General features: G+C 38.7%; 1 protein-coding gene across 7 annotated transcripts in view; it reads right to left on the bottom strand.

The window, feature by feature from the left end:
* LOC145788662 (putative cyclic nucleotide-gated ion channel 20, chloroplastic) overlaps positions 1–25,216 on the bottom strand; it is a 119,967-nt gene that overhangs the window by 30,693 nt on the left and 64,058 nt on the right. For all 7 annotated transcript variants that reach the window (XR_014358064.1, XR_014358065.1, XM_082911784.1 and 4 more), the window contains 3 exons: positions 22,421–22,498; positions 9,214–9,343; positions 7,195–7,441 (listed from right to left, as the gene is read on the bottom strand). Coding sequence is in view for 5 of the 7 variants with exons in the window: in XM_082911784.1 (XP_082767910.1) it covers positions 7,195–7,441; positions 9,214–9,343; positions 22,421–22,498 (455 nt within the window). In the remaining 2 variants the exon portion in view is untranslated. The remainder of the gene's footprint in view (positions 1–7,194; positions 7,442–9,213; positions 9,344–22,420; positions 22,499–25,216) is intronic.

Genomic DNA, 25,216 nt, shown 5'->3' with positions numbered 1-25,216 from the left:
CAAATAAGTAGAGCGATGAAATTTTGCAAAAATGCAACTTTCACAATGAAAAGAAGAACAATCAATCCCTTGAAATAATTCTGGAAATAAATGTTTCAGATAAAGAAAACTAGGATGTCCTAGCCTATAGTGCCATAGCATATTTTTTCTCGAACAGAGATTGAACTAGTACTATTAAAGCTCTGAGCTTTTTTATTACTAACAGGTACTTCATCAAAGTAGTAAAGACCTTCAAGCATCCTAGCACGCCCAATCATCATCCCCGAGTTCTGGTCCTGAAATTCACAATGGGATTCAAAAAATGTAACACGACAATTAGAATCCTTAGATAGTTTACTGACAGACAAAAGGTTACAGGCTAAGTTGGGGACGTGAAGAACAGCATTGAGATTAATTTTCTCAGTTAGTTTAATAAATCCTTTTCCTGCAATAGGTGAAAAACTACCATCGGCTATTCTGATTTTGTCATGACCAGAACAAGGGAAATATGTACTAAATAAATGGGAAAAACTAGTCATGTGATCGGAGGCACCGGAATCTATGATCCACGGAGAGAAGTTTAGGCAAGAGAAGGCTTTAGGATTTCTACCTGTTTGTGCCAACAAAACACTAGGAGTACCGGATGAGGAGTTGGATTTTATCAGCTTTAAGAGTTGATCAATCTGCTCTTTGTTGAAGGGACCTGAATCGGCTTCATTAGCGGTAGGAAAGCCACGATTCTTCTCTCCTTGTTTGCTGCTTTTCCAGTTGACAGGTTTGCCATGGATCTTCCAACACGTTTCGCGTGTATGGCGAGGCTTGTTGCAAAAATCACACCAGACCCGTGGCTTATCATCAAACCTGCGCTGGTAATTTGCAGCCTTGTTGGCCGCAGCATCGCTAATTAAAGCAGAAATTTCAATTGATTCACCAGTACCTTTTTTCTTAAGCATGACGCTCCTTCGGCTCTCTTCCCTTCTGACTTCGGCAAATACTTCGCCAATGGATGGGAGAGGAGGTCTGCCAATAATTCTTCCTCGCACTTCATCGAACTCAATGTTGAGGCCGGCAAGAAACTTGTAAATACGGCTGTCTTCCACAGTTTTCTTGTGGTGGTTGCAGTCGTCAACCGATTTCCATTCGTATGTGTTGAAGATGTCAAGATCCTGCCACAACCTTTTCAACGAATTGAAATATTTGGTGACGGAATCATCTCCTTGACGAATCTCTCCCAACTTCAAAGTTAATTCGAAAACTTGAGATTGATTTCCTAGGTCAGAATACATCTGACTAACATTATCCCACAATTCTTGTGCAGTAGGATAGCACATGTAATTAGAGCTTATATCCTCCTCCATAGAATTGACCAACCATGTCATAACCATGGAGTTTTCAGCGTCCCAACTGTCGAACAGCGGATCATTAACAGCAGGAGCCTTCTTGTCACCAGTGATGTAACCGATCTTTCCTTGCCCACGGATATACATCCGGACAGATTGTGACCAGCGGAGAAAATTATCACCGTTTAGGCGGATGGTGGTGATTTGGACAGAGTGAGAGTTGGACGTTTTCACCGGAATGGCAGCGGCAGGGGTTGAAGTGGTTTCGGACGTGACTTCCGACATGGCTATGACGGTTTTAGGGCTGCTGCGTTTTTTGTTGCTCTGATACCAACTTAGAAAATATGAGGAAGAAGAACTCCGAAAATATGAGAAAGAAGGAATATATTTCTGTTATATTCAAAACTTCTTATTTTACAAGACCAAATGACACTCCTTATATAGGAGATATTACAAACATCATTATAACCCATTATATGCCACTTACATATTATATATTACCACTATCTACCACTATCATATTCTATACATGCCACTATCTACCACCAACACCACTATCATATTCTATACATGCCACTATCTACCACCAACACCACTATCATATTCTATGCATTAACACAAATTTCCAGCAGGTCCAAATAGGAATACACAACTGGGTCAAGAGTCACACACACTAATAGACAAGAGTGACTCTGAAGCAGACAATAGTCGAAGGCGACTGAGAGGTAAGTGTTGAAGTTGAAGCCGATCGAGAGGAACCAGGGATGTCGACTGCAGAGGGGTTATGAACCAGACTGGAGAACCCACGACTTACGACTTCAGAGGCGAAGCTAAGAGACTGAAGCAGAAGTAGATAGTTGCGAATCAGATAGAGATCGCGAGAAAGAGAGAGGCCTTCGCGAGACGAACTAGACGAACCAAGGAGGGGTCAAGATCGATGAGACTGAAGCCCAGCGAATCACGATGGCAACAAGCAAAGCAGCTAGGGTTTCGAACCTTGCTCTGATACCATGTAAGTTTTCTGAATGAAACTGTACATTCAATTGTGTATGTTTACAAAGAGTGCATCAATTATATAGCCCTAATCTATGATAGAAAAAAGGAAATACAAAGAAAAGGGAATTGCCTAAAATTGCTAATTCCTAATATAACATATATACAATTATATTCTCAAATGTACCCTCAACTTACGTAAATATTAACAAAAGAACAAAAATAAAATAAGTATTCTAACAGTGATAATGCCCAAGTTCTGACATGGTTTCATAATTCAGTGGATGACCGTATTGGGATGATGTTTTCTAAATACAGTACCGCTAAAGAGGTATGTGATTATTTACGAAGTGTTTATCAGCAGTCCAACTTTGCCAAGCGGTATGAGTTGGGAAACAACTATTCAGAGTGCTCATCATTGAGATCAGTCTATTCAGGACTTCTATATTGAGATGACAAGTTTCTGGGATCAGTTGGCTCTTATGGAACCATCTAGCCTCAAGGTTCTAGATGCTTATATTAAGTTTCGGGAGCAGGGTCGATTAGTGCAATTCCTAATAGCTCTCTCCCCTCAGTATGAGGCTATTCGTGGTAGCATTCTTCACCGGTCTCCTATTTTCGCTGTGGATGCTATTATTCGTGAGCTTCTCTTCGAGGAAACCCGTCTTAAGACAGCCAGTCAGACTCTATCTCCATCTGTCTTCCTGGCTCCTGGCCAACCTCCACTACTATCAACCCCACCTTCTCATCAGCTTTCGGCCACTACAAAGCCCAAGAAAGGGCCCCTGGCTTCCAATGAGTGTGCTTTTTGCCATCAAAGGGGCCATTGGAAGTACAACTGTCCCAAGAAGGGTCTTGCAATCTTCTCAGCAGTCTCAGTCTAAGTCTCAGTCACAGTCCCGAGCTCCTACTCAAAATAACTTTCGGTCTCCCGTCATTTATACTGCATCTACTCCAGTCCAGATTCTGACTTGGCTTCCTTGAGTGCGAGATTGCTTAGCTTCAGCACATCTTGTCTATCTCTCAGCCATCCCTTTCTGCCTCCGCTCTTACTTCTCTTTATTCAGGTTTGATTAGGTCCTCTTCAGGTATATCTTCTTCTGTCTGGCTTTTTGACTCTGGTGCTTCTCATCATATGATTCCTCACATTTCCTTACTTCAAAACTGTATCCCCCTCTCCTATTACTGTTAATACTGCTAATGGGTTTGGTATATCTGTTTTCTCTATTGGGTTTGTCTTACCCTTTGCCATATCTGCAGTTACTATTTCCTCTGTTCTTTATGTTCCTCAACTATCTATCAGTTTATTATCTATCAGTCATTCTGGTTTTGATATTAATTTTTCCTTTTCTGTTCGTTGTGTGCAGGATCGGGTGTCCAAGAAGTAAATCGGGACCGGCCGTAGAGTTGGTGATCTCTATGTGGTAGAAAGCTTGCATTTTCCTCTATCCACCCCTTCAGTTGCACTTTCTTCGTTTCAGTTAGATTCTCAGTCGAGTCAGTTTTATTTATAGTATTCTCGCCTAGATCATTTGTCTGTTGACCGCTTACAGTATTTAACTTAGTCAGGAGTGTTGGGTAAAGTTTTTCCTAGTCAAATCGATGAATGTCGGGGGTTTAAAATTGCCAAAATGTCAGCTTTACCATTTAATAAAAGTACTTCTATTTCTATTTCTCCCTTTTCTCTTGTGCATACTGATGTCTGAGGACCCTCTCCTGTTCTCACTAAAAGGGGTTTGCATATTACGTGTCTTTTGTTGATGATTGCACCCGCTATACTTAGGTTTATTTTATGACTCACAAATCTGACTTCTACCAAACATACCGTACCTTTCAATCTATGATCACTACATAGTTTGGGGTTATTATTAAATTGTTATAGTCTGACTTGGGTGGGGAATATTTTAAAACTGAGTTTTGTGAGTATCTAGCTAATTTAGGCACCATTTACCAAACTTCCTGTACTAATACACCTGCTCAAAATGGTCTTGCTAAGCGTAAACACCGTCATCTTCTTGAGACAGCTAGATCTCTCATTCTTTCTGCCTCTGTTCCGGCTCCCTTTTGGGGGAAAGCCGTTCTTACCGCTGCTTTTCTTCTCAACCGTATGCCTACCTCCTACTATCTGGTTGTTCTCCTTATGAGGCTTTGTTTTCCCAGCTTCCCCCTTACTCTCTCGTTCGTGTTTTTGGGTCTGTGTGTTTTGTCCTTTCCTGAAAAGATAAGACAAAACTTAGTGCCCGGTCTATCTTGTGTGTCTTTCTGGGTTACAGTCATACTCAAAAAGGCTATCACTGTTACGATCTTGTTTCCAGTAGCCTTTATGTCTCCTGGCCATGTTGCTTTTTTGGAACGTCTAGCTTAGTTTCAGCTTCTGCCTCTTACTGCTCCAGTTTCTAAAGAGGATTTGGTTCACATTGATCCATTTCTTTCTGATGTCCCTCTTGATGAGTACATCTCTACTGTTCTCCATGAGCTTGTTCCTTTTTCTCCTCCTAACCCCCTCCTACTGAGTCCCTCTCCATTGTACTCCATGAGTCTATTACATCCTTTCCACCTTCTCCCCCGCTGGCTCCTTCTCGCCCTCCATTGTTAGTCTATTCTTGTCGCAAGGCTCTCCCTTCACTAGTTGTCTTTGCCCTTGGTGTTGATCCTCCTGCTTCTGACGACTCTAATCTTGCTAAAACGTGTTTTTCTCCTTCATACTATACGTTTTTGTCTGCTATTCACTCTTTTTTCAGAACCTCAGTCTTACAAGGAGGCCTATCAGCATCCTCATTAGATTCAAACTATAGAGAATGAATTGTCTGCTTTTTAGAAAACTAGTACTTGAGAGTTGGTTCCTTTGCCTGCTGGTAAGAATCTGATTGGTTGCAAATGGGTCTACGAAGTCAAGACTCATTCTGATGGTTCTCTTAAGCGATATAAGGCTTACCTGGTTACCAAGAGTTTTTCACAAGAGTATGGTATTGATTATGAGGAGACTTTTGCCCTGTTGCCAAGATAAATATTGTCTGTACTTTGATATTTGTCGTTGCTGTTCGTCATTGGCCTCTTTATCAGATGGATGTTAAGAATACTTTTCTTAATGGTCATCTCACTAAGGAGGTTTACATGCGTCCTCTCCCTGGCCTCCACCATTCTTCTAGACAAGTTTGTCGTCTTCGGCGTGCTCTATATGGTCCGAAGCAATCTCTTCATGCTTGGTATGATCACTTTCAGATTGCTATTACTGAGCTTGGGTGTTATCCTTCTGCCCAGGACTCTGCTTTGTTTCTCCTCCACACCTCTGCTGGTTTTGTTGTCTTATTACTGTATGTGGATGATATGATTATTACTGGTTCTGATTTTTCTGCTATCTCTGAGGTTAAACAACATCTCTTTTGCACCTTCGAAATGAAGGATTTGGGCCTATTACGGTACTTTCTTGGTATTGAGGTGACTTTTTCTCCCACGGGCTATTTTCTGTGTCAGGCCAAGTATGCTAATGAAGTTATTCACCGTGCTGGTCTTATTGACACTAAGATTGCTGATACCCCCATTGAGCTTAATGTGAAACTTAACACTACTGATAGTGTTCCTCTGCCTGATCCTACTTTATATCGACAGCTTGTAGGTTGCTTAGTCTATTTGACGGTTACTCATCCTGATCTCACCTCTACTGTTCATGTGGTTAGTCAGTTTGTTTCTGCTCCTCGTTCTACGCATTGTGTTGCTTTGGTTCGGATTCATCGCTACCTTCGCGATACTATCTTCCAAGGATTGTTGTTGTCCGCTACTTCTTCCTTAGCTTTAGTAGCCTATGCTAATACTGATTGGATTGGTGATGTTACAGATCGTAAGTCCACTTCTGGTTTCTGTATGTTTCTTGGCGATTCCTTGATTTCTTAGAAAAGCAAGAAATAAACTGTTGTTACCCGTTCTACTACCAAAGCTAAGTACCGTGCCATGGCTCATACTACTACTGAAGTTGTCTAGCATCGTTGCCTTCTCTCTGACTTGGGCATCCCTCAGTCTCCTCTGACCTCCCTCTATTGTGATAACCGTAGTGCTATTCAAATTGTCCATAACACTGTCTTCCATGAGTGAACAAAGCACATTGAGATTGATTGTCACTTTGTCCGTTAGCATCTGTAGTCTGACTCTATCTCGCTTCCTTTTGTCTCTTCAGCTCTGCAACTTGCTGACCTCTTTACCAAGACTCACACCACTACTTGGTTTCAGTTTCTTCTTGGCAAACTCTCAGTGTTTTCTGCTAAAACACCTTGAGTTTGAGCGGGGATGTAAGAATATTAGGCTAGGTTTATATATATGGTAGCGTATATTGTGTATATATTCTGAGAGATTGTGTATATATATGGCAATGTTTTCTTTTCCTTTTTAGTCTTAGGGTTAGGATTACTATATAATCAGATGTATTCTTTGTATTATAACACAATTGAATATACAAAAACCTTACTTCTGATGTATCAAAAAATATATATATATATACAAAAAGCTTACAATTTCCACAAGTTACAAGCTATGGCTCGGTATTTGTAGTGTTATAGTGACACATTAGTTATATTTAAAAGCATTGAATGAAGAAAAACTTTGGAAAGACTATTAGTTGTACCGTGCCATGCAATTTCTCCTCTTTCCTCTTATTCTTTTCCTTTATATGTAGAAATAGAATTTTGGCAAACAAAGAGAAAAAGAAAGTAGAATTTGGATAGAATGTAGCAAACATAGAATATATGTAGAGATCAAGTCATCCAAAACAGAAAACATTTCAGAACATACAACTAGGTTCAAGCATAGCTAGCCCAAATAGTGAGATATCAAAGAGGCAATAGTCCATGAACGGAGAGAAGCAAATGACATCTTCAAATCATAATTGTACCTTTATTTATAGAAGAATGCTCAAGGCACCATGCAAGAAGTTCTTCACCACAAACATCTCCTTCAGACAGGGCAACTGGAATACCATCTTCTCCAATGCTCTCCATTTTCCCTCGGACAATAAAAGCCATCTTCTCAATGGGACCACCACGGTATAAAATTTTGCTTCCTTCTATGTATGTTCTTTGTCTTAGCCTCTCACAAATAGCATCTAAGATAGGTTCATCCATTAGGGCAAAAATACGGACCTGGAAATTGATACATTTGAATGTCCTTAGAGAACATAGGATAGTTAATATAAAGACACAGATTATCATTTGATTATCTCATCTTCAAGTTGGAAACAATTAATTACTTCTAGGGTGCACTCAGAGGTACCAAAAAGTTTGAAAGGATTCACTTTGATTTACGAGAGCATTTACAGGTAAACGTCCACTAAGCAGATAATCCATTTAATAAAGATGGGAGCCATCATCCTTAAAACTGATAAGCATACACACTATAAAATGAGAAGCCTTACAACATAAGGTAGGAATTAGGATGTGATATGCACCCAGGAAAAGAAAAAACTATACAAAGCACAAATTCATCAAATCTTCAATATCACAAAACCTGAGTGAACAATTGTCACACCTCAGATTTCTAAACCTGGCAGGAGTTAATTTAGTGATGGTAATTAAATGACAAAACTTAATTTATTAGCAAAAAGTGAACACATTGACCAAGCAATGGTCAGAATCCAAAATGTAGGGAGGTTTTTTTTTTTTGATAAACGATAATGCCATTGTCAACATATTTAACTACGAAATCAATGTTATGAAAACAAATTTTTTTTTTTTGATAAATAAAATTCAGATATTATTAAAAAGCATCAAGGTGATGCAAAGAATACAAAACCAAAGCCCACAAAAGGCCAAAGACTAAGAAATCAAATCATCCACAAAATCTACAAAGGCCAACACATCTGGATCCACCGACATCGTAACCTAACTATGAAGAACCGAAAAAAGTCTGTTTTCCAACCAAGATACCGAATGAGAAATCCACTGAAACGTTCGTCTATTGCGCTCATTACAAATACTCTTTCAGGTTTTATTCCAAAATTCACTATTTTTATTCCAGATTCCAATTCTATTAAAACAGTCAAATTGTTATGTGTGTATATGATCGTTCCAACTTCAAAAGACCAACAAGTTGAGTTTATTTGGCTTAAAATAATGATAAAATATAATTTGGAACAGACTTGAAAATAAGTCTCCCTGGTTTTACTCATTTGATGAAAAGGGCCCTAAAAGTTGTCAAATGGATTCCCTGGCCACTCAGAATATCCTTATGCTATGTTTGGTTGGGGGATTTGGGGAGGAATTTGGAAAGGAAAAAGGAAAAGGGAAAAGGTGTGTGAAACTATGTGAAATATAGGCATGATTTATTCATATTTCACCTACCTTTTCCATTTCCCTTTCCAAATCCCTCCCCAAATCCCCCAACCAAACACAGCATTAGGGATTTTTGGTATGACTCTAGTTTTATGGAAAATTGATTTATTAACCACCAAACAGTCCCAAAAAAACCCAAACAGTGCTGTTTTCTAACTGGGACAGCAAACAGTGAACTTTCTCAAAATTGCAGCAGATTTAATTTAAATTCACACTTTGCAAAATTTCTAGCCTTAAAGGTTGCTTTCTTGAGTTTCATGTGAAATAAGTATTTCTTGTCGTACAATTAATTAACATTTGCAACAAAAATTAAGAATATGTTTTCTATGGAAGTCAACATTAATTGAGATTAGATTGAAGATAATTTAACATTTAGACACTAAATTCAATGAAGGACATCAAGATATAATTATAAAATAATGGATCCTCTATGGTTCATTATAGGAAAGTCTTCTAAACTTGGATAATCCGTAGTCCAAAAGATCTAACAACAAAATATGCACTACTCTAATTATTAAACATCACACATGAGTAACTAACTAGCAATACTATGGTAATCAAATGGGCCAAGCTTTGAAGCTCACTTTTTTTACAAATTTGAAGAGGTGCCGTCGAATATCTCTCTGAAGGTCTTCCGGCAAATTCTCCAATAGCATTTCTTCATTTACTCCTCTGGTGGCAGCCCAATTATAGCGTTCTGATTGGCGAACTTGCCTGCATTATAGAACAATTATATGGGTCGATTTGCTAATTAGCATTCCATAACATATATTCTATGCACAAACAGATACAATAACTGCAACTATGCAATGAAGAACAGAGATTACTTCATGAAACATAGATTACCCTCTCTCTCTTGGGTGGTAATCCTTCATGAATCATGTTATGTAATTAATATGCACAACCATATACAATAACCACAACTATGCATTGAAGAATAAAGATCACTTCATAAAACATAGTTTTTTTTTTTTTCATTTCCTTTTAAAAACTTTTGGGTGCTAATTCTTCATCAACCATGTTATGTAAATAACACTCTACTTGGATAGTATTTAAATCAAAGAAAAGTTGTGGAGCTGAGAAATAAAGGCAAATAGAACCTAAACACAAACGGAAACTTTGAGAACATTTAGTGCTTAATTTCTATCTATGACTAATACAAAGGAGCATGAAGAGTTCCATTGCAGTTCATCACAAGTCAGTATGCACAAAGCAGTGTTTCGACCCAAATCTATTTGGAAAAAGGGAAAGGAAAAGAAATCCATGTTTTTGGGTTTGGAACTTGTTAGAATTGTTGAGAGTGTTACCCTACCCTCAATTTCTTGCACTTTACACTTGAATTTGGTATTAGAGCACTTTGATATTACCCTAGAAAGTGTTATTGAAGTTTGGAAATCGTCGTGAGGTGACCTTAACATGCTGATATCTTCATTCGTACGATGGTGTCATCATCTGCACGGACGCCATCATCTGGCAAATGCATCTTTTAATTTGTCTCTTGTTCTCCTAACAATTACGGTATCTGTAGGTTTAGAGAAGAGAAAGAATTAGGGAATGAGTTAGACTTCATTCCCTTTTATATTGATAATTGAGCAATTACAGGCATAGTCTGAGCAATCACAAAAAAGGAAAAAAAGGAATAAATACAATTATTTTCTATTCTAATATTTCCTATTATAATAATTTCCTATTTTAACACTCTCCCTCAAGCTGGTGCGGAGATATCTCTCATACCCAGCTTATTGAGAATGTCATGAAATGATTTGCTCCCTAGTCCCTTGGTGAGACATCAGTTAGTTGGTCCCCAGTTTTCACAAACAAAATACATATGGTGCCACTAGTGAGTTTTTCCTTGATGAAGTGCCGATCAATCTCCAGATGCTTAGTTCTATCATGCTAAATTGAATTATGAGCTATGTTGATTGCAGCCTTGTTGTCACAATATAGTCGCATAGAATCAGTCTGATGGATTCCCAAGGCTCCCAACAATAGCTTAATCCATAGTAACTCACATACACCTTGAGCCATAGCCCTAAATTCTGCCTCAACACTAGATCTAGCCACCACATTCTGTTTCTTACTTCGCCATGTGACTAGGTTGCCACCCACACATGTGCAGTATCCGGAAGTCGATCGCCTGTCAGTGACTGATCCAGCCCAATCTGCAGCAGTAAATGCCTCCATACTGAGATGACCGTGTTTTGATAAATAGAGGCCCTTTCCAGGAGAAAACTTCAAATATCTCAGGATTCTCATAACTGCCTCCAAGTGAGAAGTTCTAGGAGCATATGCATAAACTGGCTCACCATACCCACGGCAATGGCAATGTCTAGACGTGAGTGGGATAAGTATATAAGCTTGCCCACTAGTCGCTGGTATCTCTTCCTGTCCACTAGATCTCCCTCTTGATCCTCACTCAATTTTTGGACGGTTCTAGAGGTATATCACATGGTTTACCTCTAAGCATTCCAGTTTCTTTTAGCAAGTCAAGTATATACTTTCTCTGGCATATGAAGATGCCACCCTTGGACCGAGCTACTTCAATACCCAAAAAATACTTCAAATGGCCTAAGTCCTTGATTTCAAATTCTTTGGCTAAGTATTCTTTCAAACGAGTAATCTCCTCAACATTATCTCCTGTCAGAACAATAACATCAATATAGACAATAAGAATTGTGGTCTTACAATGTAAGGAGTGTTTCACAAACAAGATGTGATCAGCTTGATTTTGCTTGAACCCATATTTCAGCATAGCTTTAGCGAACCGTTCAAACCAAGCCCTCGAAGACTGCTTTAACCCATAAAGAGACTTTCGGAGCCTGCATACTTTACGATTGGACTTAGCATCCGCAAAACCAGGAGGAATATCCATATAGACCTCTTCTGCTAGGTCTCCATGAAAGAAGGCATTCTTCACATCAAACTGATGAAGTGACCAATCTAAATTTGCAGCAAGAGAGAGTAAGATTCTCACAGAATTCATCTTGGCAACCGGTGCAAATGTCTCCTAGTAATCCACCCCATAAGTCTGAGTGAAGCCCTTAGCAACCAGACTTGTTTTGTACTGTTCTATGGAACCATTGGCTTTGTGTTTTACAGTGTACACCCACTTACACCCAACTGGATTTTTGCCTCTAGGTAACTCCACTAACTCCCAAGTGCCACTCTTGCTGAGAGCTCTCATCTCTTCTATCATGGCATGTTTCCATTCAGGAATAAAGAGAGCATCCTGAAAATTGGTAGGTAGACTCATAGAAGACACTTTAGACAGAAAAGCTTTATATGAGGAAGACAGATGAGAATAAGAGACATGATTATTAATAGAATGTTGAGTACATAACCTAACCCCCTTCCTATTAGTAATGGGAACATCTAGATCTGACAAAACAAAAATACAAGCACTAGGATCAGAATTACCTGGACTCTCAGGAGAGGGGGGTGACTTTGGACACTCATCCGGAGAAGAAGCTGGTAGCAGAGGAAGGAAAGCAGTCTCTTGCATACAGGTGACATGCTGTCTGTCATTGTCCCTGATATAAACTTTGCTTGCTTTCTTTTCTTCAACAATTGTTGGCTTATCATCCTCTATCTTTTCAACCACTTGCGGAAGTGGAACATGAATCGCTTCACACCATGGCTCCCCCCGAAGGGATGACTGGGAGACCGGGGAGTCGGAAAGTAGGGTTGAGACTCAAAGAAAGCGACATCCATGGAGACAAATCATTTGCGAGTGGGAGGATGATAACACTTATAACCCTTTTTAGTGGCAGAATAACCTAGAAAAACACACTTAAGAGACCTAAGATCCAATTTACCACGAGTGGATAAATGATTATGGACAAAGCAAACACAGCCAAAAGTCTTAGGAGGAATGAAGAACCCGGAAGAGGTTGACCCGAACAACACTTGAAGAGGTGTTTGTTTTTGAAGGACTTAGGCAGGAAGACGATTAATTAAATAAGCGGCAATGAGAACCGCTTCCCCCCAGTAGGATCGAGGAATCCGCATCTCATAGGATAGGCAACGGGCAACATCAAGAAGATGGCGATTTTTGCGTTTTGCAACCCCATTTTGTTGAGGGGTATTAGTGTATGAAGTCTGGTGAATAATGTCATGAGTGGTGAAGTAAGTGGCAAGACCAGAGTCAACATATTCCGCCTCATTATCAGAACGTAAAATTTTGACAACCGCCCCAAACTGAGTACAAATCATTTTATGGAAGTTTTGAAACACAGAAAATACCTCACTTTTATCTTTTATCAAATAGGCCCAAGTAGCCCTGGAACAATCATCTATGAAGGTAACAAACCATTTTTGACGAGTAAAAGACACAAAACAGGAAAGACCCCAGACATCAGAATGAATTAAAGAAAATGGAACTAAACTTTTATTAATAGGAGCAAAAGAGGCTCTGTATTGTTTTCCAAGTTGACAAGACTCACATTGAAAATCTGACACATTATTTTTCTCAAAAAAAGAAGAAAATAAATGCTTAAGTTATAAAAAAGAGGGATGTCCTAAGCGACGGTGCCACAGCCAAATGTCGTCCTTGGTGGATGGTAACTGAATAGATGAATGAGCCAGCTTGTCTGTCTGATCTAAAATGTAGAGCTCATGTTCCTCTCTACCATTGCCAGTCCTCTTCCTCGTGATGAGGTCCTAAAAAAGACAACGATCAGGAAAAAACGTCACACTACAATTTAAGTCACGGGTAATACGACTCAAAGATAAAAGATTAACACTGAAATTTGGAACATAGAGGACAGAAGACAAAGGAAAGGAAGATAGGCATGAATTAAACATTTCCTTGACACAGACGAAATGGTACCATCAGCAATACAGACTTTTTTTTAACTTGAGGAGGGGTTATATTCTGAAAATAAATTAGAGCCAAACATATGGTCAGAAGCACCAATAATCCATGGGACGTGCGTATGAGATAGCAATGCACATGGGAAGGAAGCCAAGTTACCTGAATTGGCAAAGGACAAAGAAGGTGTACCTGTGGTAGAAGTAGAGGCTCAACAGTCTAGTAAGTAGCGAAGAGCAATCTCAAAATCCAAGGCAGATAACCCCGAGACATCAGCAGTGGAGGAGACAACCGGAGATGAAGATGAGGGCTCAATAGTGTTTGAAAGATGGGCTCGTGCATTGGCCCCGCGGCCTCTAGTACCTGACCGACCCCCTCGAGTACCAGGACAGTCGCCTCGGCCACCAGAGGGAGTACCATGCAGCTTCCAACAAGTCTCGCATGTGCGGCAAGGTCGACGACAGTAGTCACAGTAAAGATTATCCTTCTCAGAGGAAGGACGAGAACTACGAGTCATGCGGTCACCATCACGAGAGGGTGCAGAAACTAAGGCCAAGTGATCAGTAGTAGCAGAAAGAAGCATCGCAGAACAACAACTCTCCTCATTCTGCACAAAAGCAAAGGCTTCCTGGAAAGAAGGAAGCACATCCATGCCAAGTACTCTGCTCCAAACCGGATCATACTCCACATTTAGGCCTTCCAAGAACTTCAAGACCCGCTCTTGAGCCACAAACTTCCAGTAACCAGTAGAATCAGTGAGACAGACAGGCTTGTAATCTTGAAGGTGATCAAGCCGCGTCCACCCATTGCTAAGGAAGGTAAAATACTGAAGGATAGTCTGTTCACCTTGTACCGACCTTTCAACGAAGCGACGTAACTTGAAAGTCTGTAAGAAGTTCCCTTTCCTAGAGTAAGTAGTTTCTATGGCCTCCCAAATATCCTGGGCAGTGTCCATAGATAAGTAGCCCTCTCCAATCTCCGGAACCATAGAATGGATCAACCAGCCCATAATCAGAGAATTGGTGATCTCCCACTGGTCATAATTAGGGTCGGTGAGACTGGGTGCCTGAACCCGCCTGTCAACATATCCCATCCTCCCTTTGCTCTTTAAAAAAATAGTCAGACTCTGTGACCACGCTAGGTAATTTTGACCATTGAATGGAGAGGTGGTCATTCTAAGGCCAGTGTGGAGGTTATCAGTTATAGTGGAAGGGATGACAGAACTCTCGCCCTGAGATGGCTGAGAGGTAGTAGATTCACTGGTCAAATTCGCCATGGAGACTCTACTAATTATTCGTCAAACACAATGCCAATCACAAACTAGGAAGATGAGAGCGGAGTAACAAGCACAATAACCACTAAAAAATTAAGAATCCTGTTTTTATTTTTTATTTTTTTAGTGAGTGTTTTAAACAATAGTTAACAGAGGTGTACTAAACAAACAGAGGCTGGAGATGAGATGAACAGAGATGAGAGTTGAAGTTGAAGATGGCAACAGAGTCCTACGCAGACTGAAAGTTGGTCGACAAGGGCCCAGATGGCCAGAGGGAGTGCCGACAGAGGCCTATGACGCCAGAGGGACTGCTGACAACCCCCTCGAAAGTGGAAAGGAGGTCGACAAAGCCTAAGAGGCTGTCGAGATAGCTGGGCAAAGGTGTTGGGACTGGGGTTTGACTGTAGGTAGCTTGGGTGTGGGCTACAGTGAGATGAGGCTGGGGTTTTGGTCGGTCTGAACTGTTTTGATGGGAGAGGAAAGGCAACAGAGAGATGGAGCTAGGATTTTGGCTCTGATACTATGTAGGTTTAGAGAAGAGAAGGAATTAGGGAATGAGTTAGACTTCATTCCCTTTTATATTGACAGTTGAGCAATTACAGGCCTAGTCTGAGCAATCACAAAAAAGGAAAAAAGGAATAATATAATTATTTTCTATTATAACAATTTCCTATTCTAACGGTATCATGTGCGAGAGTGTTAGAGATTTGTCCCACATCGTTGCCTGGTCCATATATTCTAGAGGCCACTCCACCCATTGCCAATTGGTTTTGAGTTGGATGCTTTCCAAAAACCTATTCATCATATTCTCTTCTTTCCTTCTCTTCACTCTTTCTTTTCTAATCTAATCTAACTTCTTGCACTTTACACTTCAACTGACCTAATTGGATTTATAGGAAAATATATACTTCATTTTTTTCTATTTGGGTTTGATGAAAAATTGGAAGAAAAAAAATTGCAAACCAATATGTCCCTACCACATTGATTGTAAAAGATGTTAGAGTAGGAAACTTACAAAAAAGAGGGTAATTTGGGCAAGTGTATTAGACTAAGATTAAGTAATTCCATATCCGTTGAAATCTGGCCATACCTAAAGGGAGTTCAATTTGTTTACACACCTAATATTGATTTGGGACTTAGTTGCAGGAATCGTGCAACTAGGTAGCGATTCTGAGTAAGAATCGCGGGATTCCGCGATTCCTAGAAAGAAACGTGTAAGAATCGCGTTTCTGTGGAGAGAGAAACGCGATTCAGTCCAAGATGGGATCGTAAAGGGGAGAGAGAGAGAGAGAGAAACCCTAACCTTCGACGTCGACATGAGAGGAGAAAGGGCTTTGATCATCTTCGTCACTCTCGCGATCGTCTTCGTTCGTCACTCTCTCGATCGTCTTCATCTTCGTTTTCGTCACTCTCTCTGTGCTTCTCTCTCTCTCTCTCTCTCTTCGTCTCTGCTTCTCTCCCTCTTCATCTCTATTCGTCGTTGCCTTCACTCTCTCTCTTCGTCTAGATCATATATAATATACAATATATATAATTTATCATATAATTTATCATATATAATGTAGAAATTTAATGTATAAAGAGAAATAGAGAATTGTATTATTGATTGATGTATATTGATATCTATTACAATGATTCATGATTCCTATATATAGAAGAGGGTGAGTGTGTAGTAGGTAAGGAGTAGGTGAAGTGGAGGTGGTAGTGGTGTAGTGGGTTAGGTTTAGTGGAGTAGGTGAGGTGGTAGTGGTGTAGTGGGTTAGGTTTAGTGGAGTAGGTTTAAGTGGGTGAAGTAGGTGGAGAGTAGGTGAATTTTAACAGCCCCCCGCAAACTCAAGGGGGATAGGAACTAACCAACTTGAGTTTGGAGAGAGTAACAAAACAAGAAAATACATAAAAATAAAATAGGATAGGAGACACTGTATGGTTGTGTCAGACCATTGGTGAAGACACTGGATGGTGGTGTCATAACGTTGTAGAGGACACTGTATGGTGGTGTCATAACGTGGTAGAGGACACTGTATGGTGGTGTCATAACGTGGTAGAGGACACTGTTGTGACAGTTGTTGTGACAGTTTACAGAGTCTTGCTGGACCCTTGTAGAAACTAACCGGAATCAATGTCGGGACAGTTTACAGAGTCTTGTCGGACCCATAAAGGAGCTAACCGGAATCAATGTCGGGACAGTTTACAGAGTCTTGTCGGACCCTTGTAGAAATTAACCGGAAACAATGTCGGGACAGTTTACAGAGTCTTGTCGGACCCTTGTAGAAACTAACCGGAATCTATGTCGGGACAGTTTACAGAGTCTTGTCGGACCCTTAAAAAGTCGCACCCTCAAAAGGTGTGCCCAATCTGTCAAAAGGCGTGCCATCAAAAGGCGTGCCCAATCCATAAAAAGGCGTGCCATCAAAAGTTGCGCCCTCAAAAGGCGCGCCCACTTCATCAAAAGTCGTGCCCGACAGAAAGCGTCGAGCCATCAAAAGGTGAGCCGGAGACGCGACGAGGCACGTGAGCGACAGAGCGGCGTGTCGGCCGCGTCGTCAGTGTCAATATAAACCAATGCGGAGGCGGTGGAAACCAAACCAGACTGAAACCTCTGAACTTGTCATTCTGAAACAATCTGTAAATACTCTGTATCTAACCCTTCTCGGAAACACTCAGCAACCCAAAAAACATGGTCTCTTCTTCCCGTTCAGCTACCCAGAACATGGCCTCATCTTCCCGTGGTCTGCTCACTCTCTTTCCCGACCTCAACGAGTCAACAAGAGAGATAACTGGTGCGGTGGCACTGGAACCTCAATCAAGCGCCCCGGAGTTTGCTCCGTTGAACTTTCCTATGCGGTCTGTGGAGCAAAGAATGGCAGTGCAGTCGGATGTGGAGGCCAATCAGTATACATTGAAGTCATGTGTGGAAACCATGACTGCGGTTACAAATTTGTCGAACAGGCTGCAGAGTAGGACAAATGAGGTGCAGCATTTAAACGCCCAACTGGCTCTGCTCCAACGCATGTATAAGGATGCGCGAGCAGAGATAAGTGTGCTGAAAGCAGAAAATAAGGAGCTGAAGCGGAAGGCCACCGTGATGTTCCGATTTGGAGGGCCGCCATATGCTGCAGTGGAGGAGCAGGGTGGAGTGATCGTGCCCAGTGGAATGGGAAACACGGAGGCAACACCGTCAAGGGCCGCCCAGGACGGAGGCAAGAAGAAAAGACCTGCAGCAGAGTAGAGAAGAAAATCCTGCCCGTGGATGTGGTTGTTCTGTTTTTTTTTTTTTTTTTTTTTGTGTAAAATTGTGATCGGGGTTGATCCCTTGATATGAATAAAATGAGTTTGGTGTGCAGTTTCGTCTTCTTCCGGTTTTTTTTTTTTTGTGTAAAAATAAAAATAAAAGGAAAGAAAACAAGAGATAAAGAAAATAGATAAAAAGAATTGGTAGATGGATTATATGAAAAACATCAGTGTGGGAAATGAAATAAAATAAAATAAAGAGTTGAAAAAAGCAGAGGTGTGTGAATAATATAAAAATAAAAAGAAATGAAAAGAGGGGGACAAAAATTGGTGTCTGGTGTGATGATAAAGAAATAAGAAAAGAGGGGGACAAAAGTTGGGTGAGTAAAGATATTAAAAAGAAAGTGAGTGGTATCCATGTTGGGTGAGTAAAGATATTAAAAATGTTCTCCTCATAAGAAAAGGAAGTGAGTGGGTCTAGTGTGTCTTTACCTTTCAAAACTCAAAGCTTCCGAAAAAAAAAGAGAGAGTCAGTGCATAGAGAGAGAGAGAGGTTCGTAGCCCCTCTCCATTTGTGCTGGGTTTGCTGAGAGAGAGAAGAGAGAAAATCAGTTTGTGTACTTTAGACACAAGATGTTGATGCTAATGGTCAGGCTTAGCTTCCAGATCCATTTGGAATATTCTCTTCTTGTTTCATGGTTGCAACCAGTAGACAGAATCACTATCATCACTGCCAAACCAGCGCATGCTGCGTTCCCAATCACTGAGAGGGGCTGCCACACTGAAGGCAAGGCTGGAAAAAGGGGTATGGAGCTACAAGTATATCCCTGACTGACGAACAGGTTGAAGAAGCAAATGTCTCAATAGCATTGAACTTTGTTTCTAAAGGGGGCGAGCTTCTTAAACGCACCAGGAAAGGAGCTCTCCACTGGAAGCAAGTTTCTATCAACATAAATTCAAATTGGCAGGTGGTAGCTAAAATAAAAAACAAGCACATGGCGGGAACATTCACAAAGAAAAACAAGTGTTGCCGTGTCGTCACCTTTGTCAATGTTCAGAATGTGTAGAAAAGAAACGGAATAGATTAAGGTCCGGCGGACGGCTAAGGTGAGGTTGTCGCCCGCCGGTGAAGCGAAAAATATTATGTTCTAAACCTGCTCTGATACCATGTAGAAATTTAATGTATAAAGAGAAATAGAGAATTGTATTATTGATTGATGTATATTGATATCTATTACAATGATTCATGATTCCTATATATAGAAGAGGGTGAGTGTGTAGTAGGTAAGGAGTAGGTGAAGTGGAGGTGGTAGTGGTGTAGTGGGTTAGGTTTAGTGGAGTAGGTGAGGTGGTAGTGGTGTAGTGGGTTAGGTTTAGTGGAGTAGGTTTAAGTGGGTGAAGTAGGTGGAGAGTAGGTGAATTTTAACATATAATATATATATATTATATATCATATATAATATATATAATAAAAATAATTTATCATATATTATATATGTAATAAAAAGATGTTTAATTATTATTTATAATAAATATAATTTATCATACATTATATATGTAATAAAAAAATATTTAATTATTATTTCTTAAAGTATCATATATAATAATAATTTTTGTAAATTATTATTTCTTAACTTTTTAACATATAATAAATAAAATAAATCATCCAATTATTTAAAAGAAATCTAATTAAACCACATATAATAAAAAAATTATAAAATAAATATCTAATTTTTCTTTTTATTTATTTTAACATAATTTATTATTCCTTATTTATTATAATTTTTTATTTATAATATATATCAATTAAAAATAAAAAAATAAATTAACAATAATACATTATTTAAAAAATATAATAAATAAATAAAATAATTAATGTATATTAAAATAAAAATATTTATAAAAAAAACTTCTAATGTGCATTAAAATATATATATATATATATATATATTACCGCTCCCCAAGACGCTCCCAACCTAAGAAACTTCTATCGGCTCACGATTCCCCGCCCCTGCTCCCGCCCCTGCTCCCGCTTCGTGCAACTAAGATTTGGGATTGAGATATTATTTTTTGTTAACCCTTATATTATGGCTTATGTAATAGTTTTAGGACTAGACTCTGATAAGAATATTGATGATTGAGATTGCGATCCCTGCTTGTCCTTCTTCTATTCTTCTTGGTGCTAGATCAATTTTGGTGTCATAGCCAAAATTGTGATCCATTGTTTTTGTTTGATCGGCACAGTTGCCTTTTTGATACAGCCTCATTGGTTTGAACCATCATCGTCCATCTATGAAGCATGTGCACATGTTGGTATGAGTACTGGTACGATACAAATACGTTAATATAGTAAAAATCAAAAAAGTAGGATACGGGTATAGCTTGGTACGTTCGTAAACAATATTTATTTTGAATTTGGAGTAATGCAAAAATTAGTTAAATGGCTTAGTTCGTTAAGATTCCAACTTACAATTCACATTTGATGCCAAAAGTAAGGTATAAATTAAATTAAATGTCTATATTAAATAAAAGTTTAATTTTAAAATCATGATAAGTAGGAGTGTTCACGGATTGGTTCTGTGTGGTTCGGATGACGGGTTGGACCCACCTGATAGGTGGTTGGGAAAAAATGGAACCGCGTTTGCCTACAGTGCGGGTTGCAGATCGAACGGGTGGGTCATGCAGTTGTGCATGCGGTTTGTGAATTAGACTTTTTTTTTTTGAAATTTTATTTTTGGGCTTTGGCGTTGGGTCCTTCCCCACTTTCTGAAGCCATAAAAAAACAAACATAAATAATTTTTTTTTGCACTTTGAATATGTATATAACAAATAAAGACAAAAAAAAAAGACAAACAAATTTTTTTATATTATTATTCAACCTAGCTTTATCACATACAATAATGAAAAGAATTTCTTTTATTAAATAAATAAAGCAAAAAGTTACAAAAAAAACCAGCAAAACAAACCATAAATAAATAAAGAAGGAGGATTCTAGATCTGGGTACCTTCGTGCAATGAAACTTTCTTTTTTCTTTGTTTTTGTTTGCAGTAGATCTTCTAGATCTAGCATCTCTAGATCTGGTTTGCAATTGGGCGACGGTGACAGGGAGAAGAGGAGGGGACAACGGCAAGCAACCAACAACGTGGCTAGGTTGATGTGCGAGAGGTGATGGAACGGCGATGGAGTTGGGGTTGATCTGCGAGAGACGACGGCGACGGTAGAGGAGAGGAGAGAGATGGCGACGGAGAGGAGAAGAAAGAGATGGCGAGCAAGGGGCGATAGATGGTAGTGGTGGTGGTGGTGACGGCGATGGGGAGGAGAGAAAGAGAGAGAGAGAGAGAAGGCCCCAATGAGAGAGAGAGAGAAATAGCTGTGTAGAGAGAGAAAGAACAACCAAAAAATGAATTCAACATGTGCGAGTGAGATTTTTTTTTTTATTTTAGACATAATCTGCGGGCAGTTTGCAGATTTGGTAGGGTCAGATCTGATCTGAACCTAATTTTGTATGGAAAAATAGACCCGCATCTGCCCTATTTATGCATGCGGGTAGGGTCGGATTTGTGCAGGTAAGGTTGGTTTGGGTGAGTTGCCCACCCCTAATGATAAGCATAAAAAAAGAAAGTTCAATGAAACTAGCTTCAACTCAGTATAGAAGAAAATACCATTCTAATTGAGATATAGCTTGGGTATATATTAGATACTGCTGGGGTACAACAAAAAGTAAAAAGAAAAAATATAGGTACGTGTTTCATGTACCTAGTATGTATGTATGTAGAAGAACCATGCAAAGTACTAGTAGCCGGTATTGGTGCAACATATTTGTTGAAATACCCATACTTCATAGTCATCCATCATTGCGGTTGTTTCCTTGTGTCATCATCACTAACTCTAAGCTCCACCCCACCCCATCCCATCCCATCTCTGTATAAAATAAGTGTGGAACCAAATCTATTTGGAAAAAGGAAAGGAAATCCATGTTTATGGGATTGGAACTAATTGGAATACAAAGGAAAAGATTCCCTTTATTTTTTTTTTATATATTTGGGTTTGATGAAAAATTGGAGACAAAAAAATGCAAACCATAATGTCCCTACCACATTGATAGTGAAAGATATTAGAGTAGGAAACCTTAAAAAAAAAAAAAAAAAGAAGGTAATTTGGGCAAGTGTATTAGATTGGCCTTGTCTGGGAGTCCGATTTTGTTAACAAGGATATACATAATTTATATAGTTACTTAGTTAAAAAATAAGTTGCAAAATTATGAGAAATTAGTTTGATTTCAATTAATAAAGGATAGCTAGGGCAGTAATGTGAAGTGAAGTCCCACATTGCCTGATTACTTAAGTAGTAAGTATATAAGTGTAAAGGTCACCTTAATTGCTAGCTTTTGGGGTTGAGTTCTACCCAAAAAGTGTGACAATGCATTTATGAAAGCAATGGGAAAATGTAAATTAAACAAATTGAAATTGGTAATACCTTCTTAGATCTTCTGGCAACCGCCGATGGCTCATCCACTGTTCAACATCACGGCGCCTGAGTGACATTTCTAACCGCCTGAAGAGAATAACAAGTATTGTAAATAGCAAATAATTTCCAATTCAAGAAGACAGTAATTTTACTGACAATAAACCAAAGGAACTTCTGTTACTACATTCAAAACATGAACTTACAGCAATATGATGAATTAATATTTTAATATCTATTCATACATCTGTGCAATCAGGCTGAAACTCAAAGATCAAAATCATGTTATTGATACCTTGCACTCTGAATCATAAAATGAATCCTAAAGTTTCAATTTCATTCACTATGAGAATGTAATTGGGAATGAGCAGCTAATAAATCCACTCAGAATTGGGATGACACTTCGGAATATAAAATTTAATTGATTGTTTTAAAACTAAATGCCTGGATAGAAAATAAAGAAATAACAAATTAAAAACTTGCTAATCAAATATTTATGGACTTCACTTGAAAAATTAGATAAAGCTTTAAAGGAAAACAGTGTTATAATTGCTGAATTCAATCAATATGTTTGTATACTACTTATTGTATATAGTTTGCCACATCTCTAGTTAAGCTTTTCCATTACACACACTTCTAGCATTTTCTAGACAAAAACAATAACCATATAAGACTATCCATACCCAATATAATATTAATAACAGTTTAAGCCCCTAAATTTCATCCCTATCAAAAATAAGAAAATACAACAACTTAATTAGAAAAATTCTAATGAATTCTATTAACTCACTTGACAATTGTCATTTTACTTTAGTTGTGACAATTGTCATTTGAATCTTGCATAAACTATGTGTTTTGAAAGAAAGGCATTTTGTATCGAAGTTCATTACGACTATGACTTTCCAAACGAAGTGTTTAACATTTGTTAGAATGCGTTTATGTTATTTTCTACGTTGAGTAAAGGTATTGTGGCATATGATTAGATTGTATCTCATATAAATATTTCTGATGGTTTAGGTTTATATATATATGAGCCTAAAAACATACATTGAATAAAGCTGCTGCTTCTTCTTATTCTTCCTCTCTCTTTAACCCTAATCTAAGTTTTTCATACTTTTGCACTTCAACTTGGTATCAGTTAAAATTGTAAGGAGAAGAAATTTAGAGATAAAGAAGAATAAAGATGAGAGAGAGTAATACGAAGGGAAGAGGCACAAAACCTAAAATCAGTTTTGTCCTCTCTAACACAATATTATTTATACTAATAAGAACCTTAGTGACAATTACCAAACTACCCATCATGTAATAACTTAACACTCCCCCTCAAGTTGGTGCATGGATATCTCTCATACCCAATTTGCACACAATAGGATGAAAAACCTTACTATCTAACCTTTTAGTAAATATATCAGCTAATTGATATGCTGATATTACAAAATGCATACAAATTACTCCACTGTTGATTTTCTCCTTAATAAAATGTCTGTCAATCTCAATGTGCTTAGTCTTATCATGCTGAACTGGATTATGGGCAATGTTAATAGCAGTCTTATTGTCACAGGACAATCTCATTGGCCCACTACTTAATAGTACCAAGTTAGTCAACAAAGTCTAAAGCCATATAAACTCACAAATGTCGTTTGCCATGGCTCGATATTCATCTTTTGCACTCGACTTGGCTACAACTGCCTGCTTCTTACTTCGCCAAGTCACCAAATTCCCTCCTACAAAGGTACAATAACCTGAGGTAGATCTCCTGTCATCAATTGCTCCAGCCCAATCAGCATCAGTGAAAGCCTCCAGCCTCAAATGTCCATGATTAGAGAACAAGATCCCTTTTCCAGGAGCTGACTTTAAATACCTTAGGATTCAATTCACTGCATCCAAATGACTTGTTCGAGGATCGTGCATGAATTGGCTTACAACACCCACGGCATACGCAATATTTGGTCTAGTATGAGAAAGGTATATTAATCTCCTCACAAGTCTCTGATTTCTTCTCTTGTCTCCATGGTCTCCATCACTACTACGTCTGTGGTTGGCCTTAATAGGGGAATCAACAGGTCTACACCCCAAAATCCCTACTTCCTCAAGGAGGTCAAAAATGTACTTTCTTTGAGAAATGAAGATACCCTTGTCTGATCCAACAATCTCAATCCTAAGAAAATACCGTAAAGCACCAAGATCGTTAATCTCAAATTCCTTAGAAAATAAGATAAAAACATTCTAACAACATTAAACAAAAAATCATTCCTTCTTGAAGTGCTTCTTTCATATCTTGATTTTTAGACCTTATCAATTTTTTTTCATATATACGATTGTTTGACATTATTTTTTATAATTTGTATTGAATTTTAACAACTATTGATTTGATTCAATTCATGATTCGCAAAAAAAAAAAAAAAATTATTGATTCACGATACGATTCTTGATTTGACAACTACAATTGAGAGAGATTTTGCAATATGTTAGAAGTTTGAGAGAGCGAGAAAGAAAAAGTGAAAGAATTTATAATTATAAATAAAAAAAATAAAAAAATAAAAAAGTGAAGGAGAAGGAGAATTCTTCAACATCAACCTAGAAATATTGGATTTTTCTACGAGGTATGAAACCCTTGCCAATTTCATGCTTACGATGAATATTGAGAACCCTAAACTTGAATTCTTGTGTTTTGTATGAATTGTAGAAGGAAACCCCCATTGTTGGGGAATTTGAACCTATGGAGGCCCTTGTGGAAGAGACCCATGTTAATGTATGCATTAGTGGCCCTAGAACAAGTTGTTAGGCCTTTAGGAAGTTGAGATTCTG

The sequence above is a fragment of the Camellia sinensis genome, unplaced genomic scaffold (assembly GCF_055761805.1).
Source record: "Camellia sinensis isolate YWXY unplaced genomic scaffold, ASM5576180v1 Unanchor13, whole genome shotgun sequence".
NCBI lineage: Eukaryota > Viridiplantae > Streptophyta > Magnoliopsida > Ericales > Theaceae > Camellia > Camellia sinensis.
The sequence above is the reverse complement of the archived record's forward strand: the minus strand, read 5'-3'. Positions and strand labels throughout refer to the sequence as shown.